The sequence below is a fragment of the Capra hircus genome, unplaced genomic scaffold (genome assembly GCF_001704415.2).
Source record: "Capra hircus breed San Clemente unplaced genomic scaffold, ASM170441v1, whole genome shotgun sequence".
NCBI lineage: Eukaryota > Metazoa > Chordata > Mammalia > Artiodactyla > Bovidae > Capra > Capra hircus.
The window spans coordinates 1-21729 of record NW_017191023.1 but is presented as its reverse complement, the minus strand read 5'-3'; the positions used below and the strand labels follow the sequence as shown (position 1 = coordinate 21729).

Genomic DNA, 21729 nt, shown 5'->3' with positions numbered 1-21729 from the left:
CTGACAGCACTCAGACCTCGCCTCCAATAAAGGTTGTCTCTCACCTACAGACCTTGTGTCTCGTGTGGTGTTCCAGCGGCAGGCCCTCCACTGCCCCAGGCCCGTCTGAGTCAGCGCCAAGAGCAGCTCCGCCTGGAGCTGAGCGCTGGGCAGGGCCTCAGCCCGACGGCTGTCTCCGGGCGAGAGGCCCCCCCCCACAGTGGGTGCCCCACCATGCTGTGCTCTCCACCCGGACCTCTCGGGGACCCTGGCCTCGCAGTGGCACACCCCACCTCCCACCTGCTGCCGCCCTGCCACTGGTTGGCACCCATTGCAAGTGAGACCCAGTCCAGGTGACCCCCATTACAGCCCAGAATAGGGCAGTGGGATGGTCAGGGCCAGATGGCAGACTCACAGGAGTAAGAGACGGGCATTTGGATAGAGTTCCCAGCACAGATGCCGTCAGGGCACCATGCCCCGCACCCTGCATCTGCCCGAGCACCCCTGCCCTCTCGAACACCCACCCTCCTGGCGTCCCCCTGGCCCGCGTACTCTCATCTGGCCAGGGCCAGGGAGCTGCACCGTCCTTGCCACCCCCCAGCCCTCTGGATGCAGGGCAGCTTCCTGGGGGTCGCTGCTCTGTACCAGCCCCAGGGTTGCCTGAGGCCTGGTGGGAGCAGACCCCAAACAAGGCCCTGACAATGCCCCCATGATGCGGCCCGGGCTCAGGGTGGGGGGTGGGGAAAGCAGGCGAACAGACGCAGGCACGCGTGTCGTTAGCTCTTTATAGACTCTCGTTCTAGGAAGAGGGCGCCTGGGCCGGCGGCCAGGGCCAGCGCACAGATGGGCGGGGGGACTATTTACAGGCCCACCGCGAGGGCTGTACCGTGCTGCTCCCGCGGGCACTCAGCCAGGCCTCCAGGGAGCTGGAGCTGGCCGGCGGGGCGGGGCGGGGGGCTGTACACGCAGGGGAGGGCCTCAATACTGTCAAGGTGGGGGGTAAACATGGCCGGGGCCCTGCCCACCCCTAGTGGTCGGTAACTGGACACAGGGCTGCGGGGCAGGGCCACGCTCAGGCGTCGACAGGCAGCTCTGGATCTGGTCCACCCATTGCTGGCTGACGGCACGTCCTGGGCACAGAAGTTGTAAACACGACGCGTCGTCTTCACCTGCAGACAAAGGACGCTGACTCTCGCCCCTCCGGGGCAGCTGCCCCACCCCACTCCCACCGCAGCTCACGTCAAAGAAAGCCTTCTCGTCCACGGTCTGGGGGCGCCCATGGCCGGCGTGCCTGGCGCCACAGCCTCCACCTCGGCCAGGTCGATGACACCCTTGCACTCCGTGTCAGCGCGGTGGTCGTAGTAGCGCAGCTGCGGTGGGGGGGCAGGAGTCAGGGCGGGGGCCCTCGACACCCCACCCAGCGGGGCGCCCAGCACTCACCTGGTGCTTCGTCTTGTCCACACAAACCAGCGGGCCTTCCAGGGCTTCATGAAGGCACCTTTCTTGTACAGGGTGCCCTCGTAGGACCTGTGTTGGCAGCAGGACCGGCCAGACCACCTCAGGGCCCGGCCCCGGTGCCCTCTGCACCCCTGCCAGGGCCAGCAGCAAAACCCAGGCGCTCGCCCCGAAGCCAACCTGAGCCCAGAGCCCTGGTCCCCAGACAGGCTCACGAGGGCCTTGCCAGGGCCTCAGGGCAACAACATCCCACGCACAGCAGTCCCAACAACTGGGCAGGTCTCTGATGACTGTGGCCAGCGGCCCCTGGGCCCAGAAAGGGGTGCAGCCCGCGGGGCCCATGCCAACCCCAGCCGTCCCTTCTCTCTCTGGCTGAGGTCACCAGCTCCGTGTCCCAAAGGCTGAGCCCACCTGCTTCTTCCTAGCCCTGGTCAGCTCACGTGGAGGCCACCGGCAGGGCCTCTCCCACCAATAAGTCCTAAAAAATCCCTGGCGAGCCCCCCGAAGGCGCCCCCTGAAGGCGCCCGCCGCGCCTGTTCGGGGCGCCGCAGACCTGTTCTCACTCTCCGCCCGTCTGGAACTGGCTGTAGAGGGTGCTGGTGCTGCGGCGGGCTGCCTGCCGCGAGCTGGACACGGAAGAGCCGCTGCTCTGGTCACTGTCCAGGCTGAGGCTCAGCGTGGAGCCCACAGGGCCTCCTGCAGGTACACACCCAGCGAGCGGCGGTGGTGGGGCACGCTGGACACCAGCAGGGAGCCGGGGGTGCCCTGCAGGCAGGAAGGGGCCCAGGTCAGGGGGGCCTCCCGCCTCCTGGCCGCAGGCCTGCCCACCCGCCCCCCACACCCACCCCGCTCACACGTCCGTCTGGCCGGCCCTCGAGGCGCTGGGCCGCCCTTCACCCGATCCCAGGCGTCCTTCCAGCGCTCGGGGGGTCGGCCCAGCTCAGTCTCCAGTCGCTGCATCTCCTGCGGGGGGGAACCAGTGAAGTAAAAGGTTCTGCAGAAGGGGACACGTGAAGACAAAGAGGATGAAGGCTGCAGAAAGGAGACGGAGAAAAGATGCACCGAAGCGTGTGACTCATCCACGAGCAAGAGGTGCAAGGGTGCGGGGCTGGACAGAGCCTGCACGTGGAGAAACCCCGCCACGTGGAGAGACGGCTCAAGAGAGACTCCAAACGTGTCAGCCAGGAAAAAAGCTATCTTCAAAAGAGCAACAGGGCGCTGCCTGGCACACAGGCAGGAGGAGCTGAGCGGTTACGGGGCCGTGCTGCAGCCTGAGGCCCAAGAGGGTCACAAGGGATCCTGGAGTGGGCAGGGCAGAGGCGGGGGGGGGGGCAGGAGCTCGACCCTCTCCCCACAGACACCCCCTACCCCGAGCATGTCTAGCCAAGAGCAAGCGCCACGTGTGCAGCAAGATCCTGCGAGGCCTGGCAGAGAGCAGCTACTCAAAAGCTGTGAGCTACATCTGGACGCTGGAGGCCACACAGCGCGGGGAGATGCAGAATCCACGGGGACACCCCTGCTGACGGCACAGACCTTCTGCTGAAACCTGAAAAAGACCATGTCCATGGGGCCTGGAGGAAAGGCTTCTCTACGAGCAGCAACCCCATGTCCAAGGAGCGGTGGCTGCGCAGGGGCCGAGAGGAGCTACTCCACGTGCAAGGAGGTCAGGAGGGGCGGCCATGAGGAGATAACCCCTCGTCCAAGGTAAGAGAAACCCCAGTAAGATGGTAGGTGTTGCAAGAGGGCATCAGATGGCAGACTGAAACCACAATCGCAGACAACCAGCCAATCTCATCACACTAGGACCACAGCTTGTCTAACTCAGTGAAACTAAGCCATGCCGTGTGGGGCCACCCAAAATGGGCGGGCATGGTGGAGAGGGCTGACAGAATGTGGTCCACGGGAGAAGGGAATGGCAGACCACTTCAGTATTCTTGCCTTGAGAACCCCATGAACAGTATGAAAAGGCAAAAAGATAGGACACTGAAAGAGGAACTCCCCAGGTCAGTAGGTGCCCAATATGCTACTGGAGATCAGTGGGGAAATAACTCCAGAAAGAATGAAGGGATGAAGCCAAAGCAAGAACAATACCCAGTTGTGGATGTGACTGGTGATAAAAGCAAGGTCTGATGCTATAAAGAGCAACACTGCACAGGAATCCTGGAATGTCAGGTCCATGAATCAAGGCAAATTGGAAGTGGTCAAACAAGATGGCAACGGTGAACGTCGACATTCTAGGAATCAGTGGACTGGAATGGGTGAATTTAACTCAGATGACCATTACATCTACTACTACGGGCAGGAATACCTCAGAAGAAATGGAGTAGCCATCATGGTCAACAAAAGAGTCCGAAATGCCAGTACTTGGATGCAATCTCAAAAACGATAGAATGATCTCTGTTCATCTCCAAGGCAAACCATTCAGTATCACAGTAATCCAAGTCTATGCCCCAACCAGTAACGCTGAAGAAGCTGAAGTTGAACAGTTCTATGAAAACCTACAAGACCTTTTAGAACTAACACCCCAAAAAGATGTCCTTTTCATTATAGGGGACTGGAATGCAAAAATAGGAAGTCAAGAAACACCTGGAGTAACAGGCAAATTTGGCCTTGGAATGCGGAATGAAGCAGGGCAAAGACTAATAGAGTTTTGCCAACAGAACGCACTGGTCATAGCAAACACCCTCTTCCAACAACACAAGAGAAGACTCTACACATGGACATCACCAGATGGTCAACACCGAAATCAGACTGATTATATTCTCTGCAGCCAAAGATGGAGAAGCTCTATACAGTCAGCAAAAGCAAGACTGGGATCTGACTGTGGCTCAGGTCATGAACTCCTTATTGCCAAATTCAGACTCAAATAGAAGAAAGTAGGGAAAACAGCTAGACCATTCAGGTATGACCTAAATCAAATCCCTTATGATTGTACAGTGGAAGTAAGAAATAGATTCATGGGATTAGATCTAATAGACAGAGTGACTAATGAACCATGGACTGAGGCTCGTAACATTGTACAGGAGACAGGGATCAAGACCATCCCCATGGGAAAGAAATGCAAAAAAGCAAAATGGCTGTCTGGGGAGGCCTTACAAATAGCTGTGAAAAGAAGAGAAGCAAAAAGCAAAGAAGAAAAGGAAAGATATAAGCATCTGAATGCAGAGTTCCAAAGAATAGCAAGAAGAGATAAGAAACCCTTCCTCAGCGATCAATGCAAAGAAATAGAGGAAAACAACAGAATGGGAAAGACTAGAGATCTCTTCAAGAAAATTAGAGATACCAAGGGGACATTTCATGCAAAGATGGGCTCGATAAAGGACAGAAATGGTGTGGACCTAACAGAAGCAGAAGATATTAAGAAGAGGTGGCAAGAATACACAGAAGAACTATACAAAAAAGATCTTCATGACCCAGATAATCACAATGGTGTGATCACTCACCTAGAGCCAGACATCCTGGAATGTGAAGTCAAGTGGGCCTTAGGAAGCATCACCACGAACAAAGCTAGTGGAGGTGATGGAATCTCAGTCGAGCTATTTCAAATCCTGAAAGATGATGCTCTGAAAGTGCTGCACTCAATATGCCAGCAAATTTGGGAAACTCAGCAGTGGCCACAGGACTGGAAAAGGTCAGTTTTCATTCCAATCCCAAAGAAAGGCAATGCCAAAGAATGCTCAAACTACCGCACAATTGCACTCATCTCACACACTAGTAAAGTAATGCTCAAAATTCTCCAAGCCAGGCTTCAGCAATACATGAACCGTGAACTTCCAGATGTTCAAGCTGGTTTTAGAAAAGGCAGAGGAACCAGAGATCAAATTGCCAACATCTGCTGGATCATAGAAAAAGCAAGAGAATTCCAGAAAAACATCTATTTCTGCTTTATTGACTATGCCAAAGCCTTTGACTGTGTGGATCACAATAAAGTGGAAAATTCCGAAAGAGATGGGAATACCAGACCACCTGACCTGCCTCTTGAGAAATCTGTATGCAGGTCAGGAAGCAACAGTTAGAACCGGACATGGAACAACAGACTGGTTCCAAATAGGAAAAGGAGTGCGTCAAGGTTGTATATTGTCACCCTGCTTATTTAACTTATATGCAGAGTACATCATGAGAAATGCTGGACTGGAAGAAACACAAGCTGGAATCAAAATTGCTGGGAGAAATATCAATAATCTCAGATATGCAGATGACACCACCCTTATGGCATAAAGCAAAGAAGAACTAAAGAGCCTTCTGATGAAAGTGAAAGAGGAGAGTGAAAAATTTGGCTTGAAGCTCAACATTCAGAAAACGAAGATCATGGCATCCGGTCCCGTCACTTCATGGGAAATAGACGGGGAAACAGTAGAAACAGTGTCAGGCTTTATTTTGGGGGGCTCCAAAATCACTGCAGATGGTGACTGCAGCTATGAAATTAAAAGACGCTTACTCCTTGGAAGGAAAGTTATGATCCAACCTAGACAGCATATTAAAAAGCAGAGACATTACTTTGCCGACTAAGGTCCGTCTAGTCAAGGCTATGGTTTTTCCTGTGGTCATGTATGGATGTGAGAGTTGGACTGTGAAGAAGGCTAAGCGCTGAAGAATGGATGCTTTTGAACTGTGGTGTTGGAGAAAACTCTTGAGAGTCCCTTGGATTGCAAGGAGATCCAACCAGTCCATTCTGAAGGAGATCAACCCTGGGATTTCTTTGGAAGGAATGATGCTGAAGCTGAAACTCCAGTACTTTGGCCACCTCATGTGAAGAGTGGACTCATTGGAAGAGACTCTGATGCTGGGAGGGATTGGGGGCAGGAGGAGAAGGGGACGACCGAGGATGAGATGGCAGGATCACATCACCGACTCGATGGACGCGAGTCTGAGTGAACTCCGGGAGTTGGTGATGGACAGGGAGGCCTGGCATGCTGCGATTCATGGGGTCGCAAAGAGTCGGACATGAGTGAGCGACTGAATTGAACTGAATTGAACAGCTGCCTACCAAAGTGTAAGAACAGCCTCTGAAAAGACCAAGCTGACCCACAAGGTCACTAAATGCCAGCAGGAAGAAAACCCACGACCCTGAACGAAGACAAAGAGATCTTGATCTTCAACAATGTCCAGCTCACAACAATTCTTAGACAAGCCTGAAGGCAGGGAGAGAAGCAGCATCATCAGAGGAAGGTGGAACAGACCCGCAATAAACTGGATACTCAAGCAGCATACGAGAAGTTCAAGACAGTTAGAAGTACATTTACGATTTCACGATGAACCTAACGGTTGAGAAGATGGGGAATCTCCAGAGAGAAAAAAACTGTAAAGAAAATGGAAACTCTTGAGGTGGAAACTCTGAATATCTAAAATAAGAAATTCATTAAATAAGCTTCAGAGCATTCTAACCTTAAGGAGGAACAGGGCAGTGGACTCGTGAGCAGGGTGATATAAATCACACAACACAATCTGCAGAGGAAAACCCACAGAGCCTTAACGACCTACAGGGCCAGAAAGTCCCTCCCAGAAGAAATGAGGGAGCAATCAGAGGGTAAACTGTTTAAAGAAACAATGGTCTAAAATCCAGTAAATCTGATTAAAACCATCACCCCACTACGTCTAAGACGCTTAAAGAGCTCTAAGCAGAACACACACAAAAGCCCACGCGATGGCCAGACTGCGGACACTGGAGATGAAGAGAAGGGCTCCCCGGCGGCCGAGCGCGGAGAGAGCCGGCCGCCCGCGCAGGGACACAGCCCCGAGCCCGGCCCAGGAAGGGCCCACACGCGCCGGAGGAAGCAGGGCCGCGCGCCACCAGCAGAGCCTGCCTGTGCGCCAGAGCCGCGCTCGGCAGCGAGGAAGGCCGCTGCCCTGAGAAGCCCGCACTCCGCAGCTGGAGAAAAGCACAGCAACAGTGGAGATCCAGGACAGCCCCAAGGAGGCGAGTGAGATGGGCAGGAGGCCTGAGAGGTCGTCGGGGAAAAGGGTGACGTCACACACACTTTACAGGGGCGAGAGGGAGCGCCTGCACTCAGAAACAGCGCCAGCAGGAGAGCCTGGAATGACGCCTTTAAACTGCCAGGGCCAAAGCTGTGAGCCTAGAGTTCTGCAGCCGAGGAAAACACCCTTTTAAGAAAGAAAGCACAGAGAGAGAGCAACGAAGGGTCGACGCCGTCTGCCGCTGCACCAGAAAGAGCGCAACAGCCGGGAGCGCGCCTGCCCACGGGCGCCGGAGACCCCACGCAGAGCCGTGAGGCACCCAGGAGAGACGCCGCAGGTGCCAGCTCGCTGGGGAGGCGCGGCACGCTCTGGGGCCGGAGAAGCCATCCTGTGAGCTCGCTGCTGGCCGGGGCGCTGTCTCCAGAAATGACCACCTGTGGCCAGTGACTTTAGCATTGTGGCTGGGCGAACACTAATCTGCTCATTCACTGTGCAGGTTGTTACACGCAGCGGTTGCACACGACACGCCTGGAAAGCTGCCTAGTTCCCGAGCAGGGCTCTCGGCCCACTATTCTGTAGCGTCCTCCAGTGCCATGAGTTTCCGTCTCATGTCCCATTTCAGAATCAATCTCTAAGGGTTTTTTTGGCTTTCGTTGATCTAATGTTCACATCATCTGAACAGAACTATATTCTGAAGAGCTATCTCCTTCTGAAACATTAGTACATATATCACTTAGACAATCAAAGACGGTATCTGCATAAAATTCACTGACAAATTCCTCACTCAAAATTTCACAGAGCATCAGTTTTGAAAATTTCACGTTTATAATATACACAAGGTTGGGAGAAACAGAGCAAAATCTGAATGGCAGAACTTCCCTGGTGGCCAGTGGTTGAGAACCCACCTGCCAACGCAGGGGACACGGCTTGGCCCCTCGTCTGGGAAGACCCCACTTGCCGCAGCCGCAGAGCCACAAGCACCAGGCCTCAGGCTGCGCCTGTGGAAGCCTGTGCGCCTGGAGCCCCTGCTCCTCACGGGAGCTGCAGCCACAGTGGGAAGCCTGCTCACCGCAAGGAGGAGCAGCCCCTACTCGCTGCAGCAAAAGCTGTGCAGCCAAAAAAGTAATCAAAAAATGAACCGAAGACCTAACAGACATTTTTCCAAAGACGACACGTATATGACCAATAGGCTCGTGAAAAGCTGCTCAATATCACTATTAACATTAGAAAAATGCAAATCAAAACTATAGCAAGGTACCACCTCACACCAGTCAGAAAGGCCATCGTGAAAAATCCTACAACTAATAAATGTTGGCCCAGCTCCACTGATGGCAGGAAGGAAACTGGTGCAGCCGCTGCGGCTGCAGTATGGAGGCTCCTTAACCTTCCAACAGAGCTGCCACGCGACCCTGCGATCCCACGCCCGGGCACACATCCAGAAAAGACGAAACCTCTAGCTCGAAAAGACACATGCACCCCAGTACTGACCCCAGCAGCATCTGCAATAGCCTACACGGAAACCCCATAAATGTCCATCAACAGATGAACGGATAGAGGCGTGGTACATATACACGGTGGAATACTACTCAGCCATGAAAAGCATGGGGGTAACGCCACCCGCAGCAACATGGATGGACCCAGGGATGATCACTAACCAAAATCAAGTTAGAGAAAGAAAAATACCATCTGCTATCACTTACATGTCGAATCTGAAAAATTATATAAGTGACCTTATTTACAAAGCAGAAGCAGACTCACAGACACAGGAAGCAAACACGGTTACCAGAGGGGATGAGGAGAAGGGACGGATTAGGGGTCTGGGGTTGACATACACACTCCACCTGTATGGAAAAGACAATCAACAAGGACCTGCACAGCACAGGGAACATATTCAGGATCCTGTGAAAGCCTAGAATGCAAAAGAATCTACTCTCTATATATAGACACACACATATATACATACACATATATATGCTTTCCTGGTGGCTCAGACAGTAAAGAATCTGCCTGTAAGGCAGGAGACCCAGGTTCAATCCCTGGGTCGGGGAAATCCCCTGGACAAGGGAATGGCAACCCACTGCAGGATTCTTGCCTGGAGAATCCCACGGACAGAGGAGCCTGATAGGCTATACAGTCCATGGGGTTGCACAAAGTCAGACACGACTGAGCGACTGACACTCTCAAATACAGATACATCTAAATCACTCTATTATACACCTGAAACACAACACTGTAAATTAATAGTGCTTCAAAAAAAAGAAATGGTGAAAAAAAAAATTTTTTTAAGGCACAATAAAGAGATTTTCAAGTGAAAAAAAAGTGCTGGGGGAGTTTATCCCTAGCAGATTTGATTTACAGGAAACATTAAAAGTTCTTCAGGGTCTTCCCTGGTGGTCCAGCGGTTAAGAACCTGCCTTGCAATGCAGGGGACACATGTTCAATTCCTGCTCGGGGAACCAAGATCCTACGTGCTGCAGGGCAACTGTGCCCCTGTGCCTCAAGTACTGAGCCCCTGCGGCCAAGTAAATAAAATACATACATAGTATTAAAGAGAGAAAAGTTCAGGCTGAAGAGAAATGACACAATGGCAGACCTACAAGGAAAAAATGAAACATACTGGGCATGGCAGACAGGCTAGCCCTTGTCTAATTCCTTCAAAACAAAGCTGCCACTTAAACATAATCCATGCTGAGTGCCGACATTGCAGGTGAAAGCAAAACGGGCAGCGACGGCAAATGGCAGGAGCGGGCGGTTCCGCAGGGGGTCAGGGTGTGGGTACAACTCAGCCCCAGACGACCTGTGACTGCAGTCACTGGCGACCACTGCAAGCACTGCAAAGGCACAGCTCAGAAGCCACACAGTGCTGGTAGCTGGAGTGATGATGCCCAACTATCTGGAAAAATAACAGAAGCAAGAAAAGAGCAAAGAAAGGACAGCAAGCTGCAAATCCGACGTCACGTCAGTGTGAAAGTGCAAGCGTTAGTTGCTCAGCTGTGTCCAACTCTGCGGTCCTCTGTCCGTGGGATTCTCTGGACAAGAACACTGGAGCGGACAGCGTCTCCTTCCCCAGGGGATCTTCCCGACTCAGGGATCAAACCTGGGTCTCCTGCACTGCAGGCGGATTCTTTACCCTCTGAGCCAGAAGAGCCCATCACACTTCAATGACTGAGTATAAACGCTTATGCCGGATTCACAGTGTTGTGTGGCAGAGGCTAACACAGCACTGTAATTATCCTCCAACTCTATTTTTTAAAAATGTTTAAATAAAGAGAAAAACTTGGACGTGGAGATACAAGTATAAATATACCAAAAAGTCCAATGAAAGACAGAAATGGGTAAAAAGAAGACCTAACCACGAGTACCAGGCGTTCCCCTTAACTGTAAAGACACAGACCAGTCAGAAGGGAAGGCAGCAGACAGGACACGCCACACAGACGCTGGTCTAGGACACCAACTCCAAGAGCGCAAGCAGCGTGGGGGGAGAGCACCGTCCGCTCTCTGAGCCTGTGAGCCCCCTTCATCCACAGAGCCAGGACCCAGGCTCCCCCAAACCCTGGGTGGCAGGCTGCCAGTGCTGGTTCCCGCCTGCTCACTCCTCACCGTGGCCCGCTCTCCCCGCAGGAAGCAGCAGATATCCCCGAAGCCACCCAGCCAAGGGCGGGGCGAGGAGGCGCCGCCCACCGCACAGCCCCGTCTATTCCAGGGCGCACCGCCAGGTCTGGCAGACAGAGAACAAGAGCGGCCTCAAAGTCCACCCCAAGCTTCTCTGAAGAGACACCAGGCAGCTGGAACCCAGCAGAGCACCGTCCACACAGAGGTGTGCACGGCCGGGAAGGAGAGCGCAGGGGTCTTCAGAGGACAGACAGGTTCTGTGAAAACCCCGCTTGCCCTTGGGTGACTCCAAACTTTCCTGAGACGGGGCTGGGGTGGGGGTGGGCGGGGGTTGGGGTTGGTTCCCCACAGCCTCAGCCACCGCTGCCTGCAGACACCAGTCAGGGTGGGCACTGCAGGCCAGTGGGGGGAGGGGAGCCCACTCCCAGTCCCCGGGGCCACACGCACCTCCAGGAGCCGGGAGATGGCGTCGGGCTGGGCTCTGGGCCGGCTGTCATAGCAGGGCCACACCACCCGGCGCCTGCTCTGGGGGGCACCCCCATCTGGCCGCTCTTCCTCCGGGGGCTCAGGGGGCCCCTGCGCCAGTTCCCAGTCGTACGGGGGCCCTCGGCCAGCGTCTCCTCGGTGTAGAAGTCCCACACCTTCAGGTTGGACACGTTGCTGTAGGGCCGCAGGACCTGGGGGCGGGCCTGGCATGAGCACTGGGCGTGGAGGGGCCCAGCCACCTCGCCCGGGGCTCGGCTCACCTCCGCGTCCTCCGGCGCGTACATGTAGTTGTAAAACACGGGCGTCCGCTTGCTCAGCCGCTCCACGTACTCCCACACCGAGCGGCAGGCCTGCGGGGCCCGGCGATCCCCCTTCTCCTCGTAAAGCAGTCCTGTGGGCGGGTGGGTGGGGGCCAACGCCGGACTGTTGACCACGCCCCTTCTGCAGACCACGCCCCACCCGCGGGCCACACCCTCCGCCAGGGCCGCCCCCGCCACCTCCCGTACCCACCCGCCCTGCCCCTGTACCCAGCTCAATGCGTTCATAGTCGGAGTCCAGCAGGAAGGTCCGGAAGCGGCGAGACACGTGATGGTAGCCAAGGAACTTGAGGTAGAAAGGGCTGAACTCGAACTCCATGGGGAACTGCAGATGGATCTGTGTGCAATCTAGGGTCAGCGGAGAGCGGTCAGCACGCACAGCCCCCAGCCATGGCCGCCCACTCACCTGGTGCACACAGTCCAGGAACTGCAGGAAGACTGGAGTGAAGCCGCTGCTCTGCCCAGCTAGGGTGTGGGCGCCGCGGTGACTGAAGCGATGGCCGAAGGACAGCCACTCCTTCTCCACCAGCAGACGAAAGCCCTCCAGGGTGCGGTAGAAGGGGTCCGACAGCAGCTGCACCAGGGACACCACCTGCCCGCCGCACCGAGGGTCAGCAGGGCCTGGGGACCCCGCCCCCCTGCGCACCTGCGTGGTATCCCCGCCCCCCCACGCACCTGCGTGGTGTCCCCGCCCCTCCACGCACCTGCGTGGTGTCCCCGCCCCCCCCACGCACCTGCGTGGTGTCCCCGCCCCCCCCGACGCACCTGCGTGGTGTCCCCGCCCCCCCCCCACGCACCTGCGTGGTAATGTCCCAGCCGTCCTCCAGGCTCACCAGGACGGAAGAGCCCGAGTCCAGGAGCTCCACCACCAGCACCGACACCTGCAGCAGCTTGTGGATCTGCGGGGACCCACACCCCTCAGCACCTCCCAGGCCCCCAGGCCCCACACATCCACAGAAGAGGTGGTTGTGCAGGCCTGCCGCCGGAGGACAGCCCGTGCCGTGGGAAGGCTGGGTAGGCCCAAAGGGCGCAGCGGTGTGTCCCTCCTCCCGCCCACCTGGTCAGCGCCTACTGGGCCTGAAGAAGTGGCCCTCCCTGACACGCCCAGTCCCACCAGGACAGAGCAGAGGGCGCCCACATGGCCGGGCCCTGGCCTCCACCTCTGTTCACCTCCCACCACTGGGAAGCAGCCATGACCTCCTCCCAAAGCCAGTGAGCAAGTCCAGACCCCACCCACCTGTGGCCCTAGGTAACTGGGGGCCGAGCACCCAGGCAGCCACTGGACAGTCCCTCCCCGTGGCTTCTGCACCCCCTCCCAGCGCCATCCCCCACAGCGGGGTCGGAGCAGAGGAGAGACCTGGATGAGCCACTCTGAGTCTTCCAGCGAGCGCAGGAAGGAGGCAGGACCAGGCTCGGTGGCAGGACAGCCCGGGACACAGGCCTTCAGCAGCTTCTTGAAGCTCGCCTTCACCTGCCGCGCCTCGAACACCTCAATGGGCACCAGCTCCCACTGCTGCAGGGGGTCTGGCCGCACGCCCTGCAGAAGGCCGACCGTGGTAAGGCGGGCCCAGGCCTCCCGTCCCTTCCCGGCCCTGGGACCCCATCCCAGTCACCTTCAGCTGGGCTTTGTCTCCAATGATATAGAGGGCTGCACGCTGTGGCCGCAGAAAGCCTGGGTCAGCAGGGGCCCCGTTGGCCTGGGGCGGGCCCACGCCTGCTAGCCGGGACCCCACATCAGTGCTGAGCCCACCACTGCGCCCGCTGGCCCGGACGCTGCCCCATTTCCCTGCACAGAGAAACGAGGTGAGTGCCAGACCAGGGCCAGGGCAACACTTACCTAGGGCTAAGTTCCCAGGAAGGGCAAGGGCGGGACTCAAGGCATCAGGCTGTTAGTGCCCAGGGCTGTGGGGAGGGCTGGGTCACACCAGGCTGTCAGGTGGGGCCGTTAGTGCCAGACATGGGGACGTCAGTGCCCGTGACCGCTCAGTCCCGTGGGGACCATCGGGGCCAGGTGTGGGGGAGCCGGCCGGAGTGGCCAGTACGGTACCTCGGGGCGCAGTCCGTCTGGAGGCCGAGGCCGCCATGGGGTTGGACAGCGTGGTGACCCTGGCTCTGGGGCTGGGCACTGGGGGTACAGCAGAGAGAAGGCTCAGGCCTGGCCCCAGGCCTGGGGGGCGCCCAGCGACGGGGAGACTGTGGCCTGAGGGGACTGCGTGCAGGGCTGGGTTGCCCCAAAGCCCCCGAGAGCCACGGGGAGCCAGAGACAGTGGGGGTCAGCACCAAGACCCTCTGGGCCCCCAGGGCGAACCAGGGGACAGAGGACCCAACGGTAGGTAGAGAGGGGAGGGGACAGGCCGGACACTGGGCCTCCTCTGCACCTTCAGCCCATGGACGCTGCCCGGGCTGCTCATGACGCAGCCGCCCAGCACTCCTTGCCAGGCACACAGCAGCAGGAGGTGACCACGAAGTGCGGCACAGAGAGGAGGCGGCCCCCAGCCTGGGACCTCCAAGGCTGGTTCAATCCAGGCCACGGGCAGGCTCAAGGCTCGTGGGCTAGACGTGCAGGGAGCTGGCAGGACGAGGCTCTGCACTGGCCTCTGGGTTCCAAAGCCAGCACCAAGCCCCGCCTCTCCTGAGTGGGGTGCGGGCCACGGGAGGTGAGCATGAAGGCAGCCTACCACACTGCAGATGGAAGCACCGTCACCCACAGCAAGGACACTGCGTCTTCGTGACAGTCTGAACCAGAACCGGGCACAGCTGAGGTAAGCTGAGCCCTGTCCACCCCAGGCAATGAGGGCATGGCCCCCGCCCGGAACTTGGGGGACACCAAGCAGCCACACCACAAGCACCATTAGGGAAAACTCAGGCACAGGGGACGAGAGGCCCTGTGGAGGGGTGCCTGCTGCCTCACGGGCTGCTCAGAACCTCTGGAGGGGACGGAAGGCAAGATAGCACGACCGTAAAACGTACTGAAGGACGGAAAACTGAAAACTAGAAGTGACGTTCCCAGCAGAGAAGCGACGCGGGTAAGGTATGTGCCCCTCCAGAAGGGCGGATGCCAAGGCTGGTCCTCCCTAGGTTGGCATCCCCGCTAACCACGAGGACAGGGGAATGCCCGTTTCCACAGCCGACACAAGTCCTGTGCCTCAGGGTGGGGGCAACTGACCGCAGGGAGGGCAGCAGACGTGGGTGGTGAGCTCGCAGGACTCAAGAGTGGGCAGCCGGAAGAATCAAGGAAGATGCCTGGGCTTCTGGAAGGCTGGGCCCACAGGCGGTGCCAGCCCCCGAGCCCACTTGAGGACCCTAGCGCGTCTGGCAGCTAGAGCCACAGCAAAGGAAAGCGCAGACACGTCTGAGGGAGGGAGGGAATCAGGAAGGCCTGAGTGACAAGCGACCCCTGGCGTGACGCCTGCACCAGCTAGGGTAAGCGGCGGGGGGTCTCACACAGAAGAGACCCCCGTGTGGCCTCTGCCGACTGCACACACAACCGCCAGGACAGCTCCGGGTGCGCACAGGTCCTAGGTGGACCCTGTTACCCCATCTGCTAAGGGACAGGCGGAGGTCGGCTCCGGCCAGCATCTGGGCCATAGTCAGGCCAAGGGTGGGCAGCTTCTCAGATCTCGTGCCTCGAGCGGGCAGAGGAGCCCTCCAAGCACAGACTGAGAGGGCTCTGATCCCCAGGCCCCAAGCACAGAGAAGCAACAGGAGTTACATGGCAGCTGGGGGAGGCCCAGTGGGCCAAGAGAACAAACCAGAGGAGGCCAGAGCATCGTGAGGGCCCAGGAGGGGAGACGGGGGCAGGGAAGGAGGCAGCCATCACAGGGCCTCAATGAGGGGAACCGGGATGGGGCTAGGGGAGGATAAGCGCAATGTAGAGGTGACTGCCTCGGAGCAAGGCCCCTGGGCAAGGCTGCTCCTGCCAGCACACAACCCTCCCCTGCCTGCAGGTCCTGGGGCCCTCTGTCTAGAATCTCTCCCACTGCCAGGCACTCACGCGGGTCACCACCCCAACAGTGTTCCCACCCCAGGACACCAGACCCTGTGCACAGCATCACAAGCTCTCCCGCACCACTGAGTACCTCCCGGGTCACCCGGCACCTGTACCCTGAGGGCGAACGGCAGGGCCCAGGATGGCCCCTGGTGCATGCGCTTGGCCTGCCGCCTCCTCTGCAAACCCCCGAAGGAGTGGCCAGAGCAGGGCCTCAGGACACTTACCTGGTCCCACTGCCCTGACACTGCCCCCTTACGGGCCTGCCCTCCATAAATGCCACCACTGCCCCCAAGTCCTCCCGTCCAAGCACTCACCATGGCTGCCCATGTGAGCGGAGGAGAAGCCGCTGAGCGTGTTGCGGCCGGATGCATCCGCGTACCGCGGCATGGAGCTGACTACGGCCTGCAGATACTTCTCCTGTTCCAGGCTGCTGGAGTCCGCCTGGGACTGGCCTGGCGGGGAGGCGTAGGTGGGGGCGGGGCCCTGGGGCGGGGCGAGGGGCAGGGCGAGGGTGCCGGGGCGGGGCAGGGTCATAGCAGGCGCGGGGCGCCTACCTGGAGAAGGCGCATTCTGGGCCTTGAAGAGACCTACGACACCCTTGCCGTGCAGGCCTCCAGAGCGCAGCAACACAGCCTTGGAGCGCCCGCTGCGCCAGCAGACCACCGGAAAGCGGTTCTGGCGGTAGCAGCGGGAGACGCGCTGCAGAGCGTTGTCCTGGACGCTCTGGGGCACGATCAACAGCCCGGGGTAGCTGCGAGGAGGCGGCGGCGGCGGGTGAGGGCGGCGGCAGCCACTGTGGACCCGCAGCCAGCGCCCCGGGCCGCGCCAGGGCTCACCTGCGGCAGATGGCGTACATGCGGTTCACTGGGGAGATCCGGAAGGGCTCAGACTTGGCTCGGCTCAGGCTACTGCTCAGCGTGCCCAGCCCCAGGCGCTGGTAGTCCCGGCAGCACGCCCGCTCCACCAGGCTGCTCATGGTCATGCGGTCCGAAGGCTTCAGGGCTGACGACGGCGTCAGCGTGCTGGGCTCCAGCTCCTCCGAAACTGGGGCAGACCAGGCACACGTGGCTCGTCACTCACAGACCTCCCAGGTCCCCTACCCCCCACGGGAAGGCCTTCACCCAGACCGCCCAGGGCTCCCCGCCCCCACCAGAGATCTCATCCTCCTGGTCCTGCGGGGGCGGCTGGCCCCGGTGCTCCCAGCTGGGGGGGCTGTACTTCTTCCGCGTGACATACTGCCGCCCCATGGTCTTCTTGGCGTTCTTCACCAGGTTCCGGGACAGGGTCCTGGGGGCGGGAGAGCCCGGCCACCACGATGAGATGAGCAGGGGACACACACAGCGCGCCGGCCCTCGGACCCAGCTCCCTACCTGAAGGAAGGTCCCTTGTCCTTGGTGGCACGGGGCGGCCGGCCGGGGGTGTGGGCAGAACCCAGGGTGAGTGCGAACGTGCCTCTGATGTCGGGGGGGTACCGCAGCTTGTGCAGCTGCTTGCGGAAGAGCTCAGCGCTGTCAGACCCCACCTCCTCATCAAATGCCATCTTCAGCAGCTGCGTCAGACGGGAGGGCCTCAGAAGCTGGACGGCCCACGGGCCTGAGCCCAGCCACCAAGGCAGACCGGCCTCCGGGACAGCCCACGCTGCATCACTGGAACGCGAGCGTTTTTAACAGGGTGGAAGGGTGAGAGCCCTCTGGCCAGATGGGCCCCGGAGAAGGTGGCTTGTCTACCACGGGACCGTGAGAGTCAGTCTCGCCTCTGCATCCAGAGACGGACACCCCTGAGGGAGCACCCCAAGGACACAGGGCTAACGGAGAGTCTGCTCCCCAAACCACACGCAGCTGCAGACGGACGACCCAATCTTTGTGTGCACCCCCTCCGCAGGGGTTTCAGTCGGGCGTGCTCACGCAGCACCCGCGACGCGGATCCTGGGGCCCAGCCTCACACACGAGACAGCGAGTCCCGACAACCAGCACTTGGCACGGGCAGGAGACCCCGCGCCGCGGCGCCGCAGCCCCTGCACAGATCAGAGCCGCAGAGGGCTCGGTGCCGGCGCCACCGCCACCCGTGCGGACGGCACGAGGGGCCCGCAGACCCCTGCCCACCTGGAAGGTGCAGGAGCGCAGCTGCAGCCCGTCCTGCAGGAGCTGGTCCACAGGGGTCTGGACGCTGATGCGCTTCTCCTTGGTCAGCGCAGCCACCGGGAAGGAGCGGACCACCACCTGCTCCCCCACTTGGAACAGGCCGGGTGCAGAGTCAGAGGGAGGGGAGGGGGTCACAGAGCCTCGGGGGATCAGAGCTATTGGGCAGCTGGGAAGGGATAGACAACAGCCCGTCTCCACAGACCCCCCCCACCCCTGAGGCAGGAGAGGGAGGAGCTGAGAAAGTCCCGCTCGCCCAGGGACCTGGGAGCAGAGGGGAGGCAAGGGCAGGGTGGGCGCAGAGGCCCCGAGGCTCACCCAGGGGGTCGGTGGGCATCCCCGTGAAGATGACCCGGTATGTGGTGAGGAACACGGCGCCTTCGGCCGGCAGCAGCGCAGGGCCGCCTCCGGGCCCCCCCGCGCCCTCCTCTCGCCCGTCGGGCAACAGGTAGACACGAAGGCCGTCCAGCACACACTCCTCTCCGGGTAGCAGGCGGGGCCGAAGCAGCTTGGGCTGTTTGGGGAGGGGAGCGGTGCCTCAGGACCAGGCCGGGTCCTGGGCCCGGCCCCCGCGGCGCCCCCTCACCTTCTGGATGGGGGGCAGCCTCTTGCTCTCTCTGTGCACGGCCTCCAGGGTCTCAATGTGCATCTGGACGATGTCTGGGGGAGAGCGGCTCTCACACCAGGGCCTGGGCCCGCCCGCCCAAAGGGAGTGTCCCCAGGCCCAGGCCCCATACCTGGCACCATGACATGCAGCCCCTTGAGGTGGTCGCTGGTGACCCCACTCTCTGTGCAGACCTTGTCCACAAAGCGGTTGATGAAGCGGACCACAGCCCCAGCCACATCACAGGTCTCTGCGTCCTCGAAGCCGCTCTCTGTGTCATAGCTCTCCGCCATGCTGCCCGCCATGCTGGCCAGGGAGGGGCACAGTGGGCGCCAGCCCCAGCCTGAGGCTCACGCCGCCCGTCCCCGCCTCAGGCCAGGCCCCACCTGTTGGTGACAAGGCTGTTGCTGGCGCTCTCGAGCTCGCCCAGCCCCGGGCGCTCCCGAAGCAGGCGGCTCTTGCTGCTGTCCAGGGGCAGAAGCAGGTAGCTCATGCGGTTGGCGTAGTGGATGGCCTGGCTGAAGACGGTGCTCTCCTCCTTCTGCACCAACTCCTGCTGCTTCTCCCGGCTCAGCGTGGGCCACAGGCGTCTCTGCTCAGACGCCACGTCCAGGGCAGAGCGCTCGTCCTGCACGGGGGCCTCCCCTGCCTGCCGCAGGGTCACAGGTGAGCGAGAGCCAGGCCCACCCACCCCCCGGCCCAGGGAGCCCCCACACACCGAGAAGGAGTCTCGGTCCTCAGCAGCCTCCAGGTAAAGGGCCCGGATGTGGGTCTGCACGTCCCCGTAGAACATGGCCTCCCAGAACTGCGGTGTGCTCCAGACCACGTGCTCCTGCACGCAGCTGTAGGCAAACTGCGTCACCCCTGGGCTCAGCTTCTGCAGAGGCCAAGTGGGAGTCAGCGGGGGCAGCCGGAGCGGGCAGGGGAAGGCCCTGGCCACCCCAGCACTCACCCGGCAGAAGGCAGTGACCAGGGGCAGCAAGGCAGCTGCGATGCCGTGCTCATCCAGGGAGGTGCAGTCCTGCAGCAGCCAGGGGCGTCGGGAACCCTGCCCAGCGCGCCCCCACCGGCACCACCGCCAAGAGCAGCACCTCCCGCCGTCCCTGGATTGTCTGCACCCGTCCCCAGAGCTGCCAGGAGGCTGAGGGCAGGAGGCCTCTGCACGGGGGCCCTCCTAGGCCGCCCTCAGCAGCAGACCAGGGCCTCCCAGCTGCCGCGCTGCCAGAAGAGGCCCCCTTGCAGGCTGGCTGGGGAAGCCCTGCCCGCCCCCGCCCTGCGGCATCCTCGCCAGCAGACTGTGGAGCCTGGCCTCACCTGCAGACAGCAGTTCATCATGCGGACCACGAAGTCGAACTGCTGGTGGTCCAGGACGGCCCGGCTCTGCTGCGCGTGCAGGTGCAGCTCCTGGGCAAGGCAGCGGCGGGCCGCGCGCCCCTTCAGGGCCCTCAGCACAGCTGGGAGCAGCTGCGGACAGAACCACAGGGAGGAGGGCTCCAGCCTGTGGAGACCCCCACCGTGCCCTGCGGGTCTGCAGCGGGGGCACGGGGAAGGCCCAGCCCAGAGGTGGGGGCCGGAGCACAGGCTCTCCACTCTGAGGAGGCTGGAAGCCACTCAGGTCCGGTCTGCACCAGCCTCGGCGCTTCACTGCCCCCAAAGAGACTGACGCTCCAGTGTAGCCAGCCCTGCCCACATGCGGCTCACGACTCAGCCAGCGTGCCGAGGCACTCTGAGGGAGGCGACCCCCTGGCCGGCCAGGCCCTGTGTCCAGAACACACGTGCCAGCAGCCAGCTCAGCACCGCAGGCTCAGAAGGGCTATGCTCGGACCTCTGCTGCTACCATTCCTCTCTGAAACAATCAGGAACCCAGTGAGGGCTGGTGTGAGCACCAAGTGCCTCACGGACAACCACACAGCCACGACCCACGAGGCAGACTCAGCTGACTGTCCTGAGGCTGGAAGCGCCAGTGGACGCCACAGGGTGGAACGGTAAGTGACCTCCACCTCCTACAAATCAGAACACACAGACGCACGCACGTCTACACTGCTTCCTGTCAGAGAGAGAGAAAAACCACTGAAACCCTTAACATGTTCTGATACCTAAACGCTGAAGGAAACCCCCCTGCAGGCCACGTCCAGCTGCTCTGAGCTGGAGCGAGGGGGACCCAGACCTGGCGTCCACCTGCCCTTCTCGCCTGCCTGGCTCCCGCCAGTGGCCCATGGGGGGAGGGCCAGGGCTCCTCTGGGAGCTGCGACCCCGGCCCAGAGCAGCCACATGGAGCGCCCAGCACCCCTCACCTTCTTGGCCTCCAGCATCTTCCCCTCGAACACGTAGGAGATGCAGTTCCGGACCACCTCCAGCCGGCGCGGCCGCTGTTGCCATGCAGCCCGCCACTCCGCTCCACGATGGCCGCTGGGGAGCAGACAACACGCTCGCCTCTGACCTCACACCAGCTCTCAGCCACACGCACGCTCCCCTCCCGGCTACGCACTCATGGGCGGCCCTGAGGGCACAGTGGTCCTCTTCTCAGCTTCACAGCTGGGGGCGCGCCCTGCATCTTGGCGGCGGCCTGATCCACGATCCACTGCACCATGCCCTCGTCCAGCCGGGGAAGGGCCGGGGTGCCCCGCGCAGGTGGCTGGCCTCGCCCGGCCGCTGCACCTTGTGCATAGCCACAGCTGGGTACGGGTTCTCTCTGGGGGCACACAGGCAGGGTGGGCGAGCGGCCCCGCCGGGCGGCAAGATTGGCCTTGCCAGACCAGCCCACGGCTCGCGTCGCCCGCCTTACGTTCTTGTAGAGCTGCTCGGCCAGTTCCTTGACGTGACGCAGAACTCGCTGGGGTGGTTCTCGTCTGCCCGCATCCGAACGACTTCATGGGCCACCAGCTGGGTGCGGAGCAGAGTCAGGAGGGCTGGCTCAGGCAGGATGGGGTGGGGGGGCTCCTCCCGGCTGGGGTGGGGCACACCTCATCAAACAGGTCGCGTGGGCGGTTAGGGACCGCCGCGTTCTGACACGAAGCCTGCGAAGGCCATGCCTCCACACCTTCATCAGGAAATCATCCTCCACCAGCCGCGCTGACCCAGGAAGCTGCCTGGGGTGCATGAAGAAGTCAGCCCTCGGGCACCCCTCTCTGCCCACCCCGCGCCTGCCTGGCACCCACCTTATGGAAGCGGATGACGGGCTCCGGTGGATGCGGACCGTGTGCAGACACCAACGGTAGCCTTGCAGGAGCC

At 60.4% G+C, this 21729-nt stretch overlaps 1 protein-coding gene and 1 pseudogene across 1 annotated transcript; both read right to left on the bottom strand.

Annotated features, from left to right (window-relative positions):
- Nucleotides 1-966: 966 nt before the first annotated feature.
- On the bottom strand, nucleotides 967-21192 carry LOC102188668 (myotubularin-related protein 5; the record flags this gene model as incomplete). Its single annotated transcript, XM_018045214.1, is given in 37 exon segments — nucleotides 967-1097; nucleotides 1100-1148; nucleotides 1219-1247; nucleotides 1250-1349; nucleotides 1420-1439; nucleotides 1442-1506; nucleotides 1988-2004; nucleotides 2006-2130; nucleotides 2133-2199; nucleotides 2289-2324; nucleotides 2326-2397; nucleotides 11410-11570; nucleotides 11573-11639; nucleotides 11709-11839; nucleotides 11976-12102; nucleotides 12172-12357; nucleotides 12563-12664; nucleotides 13123-13302; nucleotides 13379-13551; nucleotides 13813-13890; nucleotides 16071-16208; nucleotides 16311-16507; nucleotides 16593-16800; nucleotides 16907-17043; nucleotides 17127-17305; nucleotides 17859-17986; nucleotides 18213-18408; nucleotides 18481-18554; nucleotides 18632-18804; nucleotides 18885-19375; nucleotides 19451-19519; nucleotides 19813-19962; nucleotides 20793-20861; nucleotides 20864-20907; nucleotides 20987-21025; nucleotides 21028-21102; nucleotides 21105-21192. Coding segments are annotated over 37 exon segments (4371 nt in total), but the record flags the coding sequence as incomplete, so codon positions are not given.
- LOC108634868 lies at nucleotides 20874-21476 on the bottom strand (annotated as a pseudogene).
- Between the last annotated feature and the right edge of the window lie 253 nt (nucleotides 21477-21729).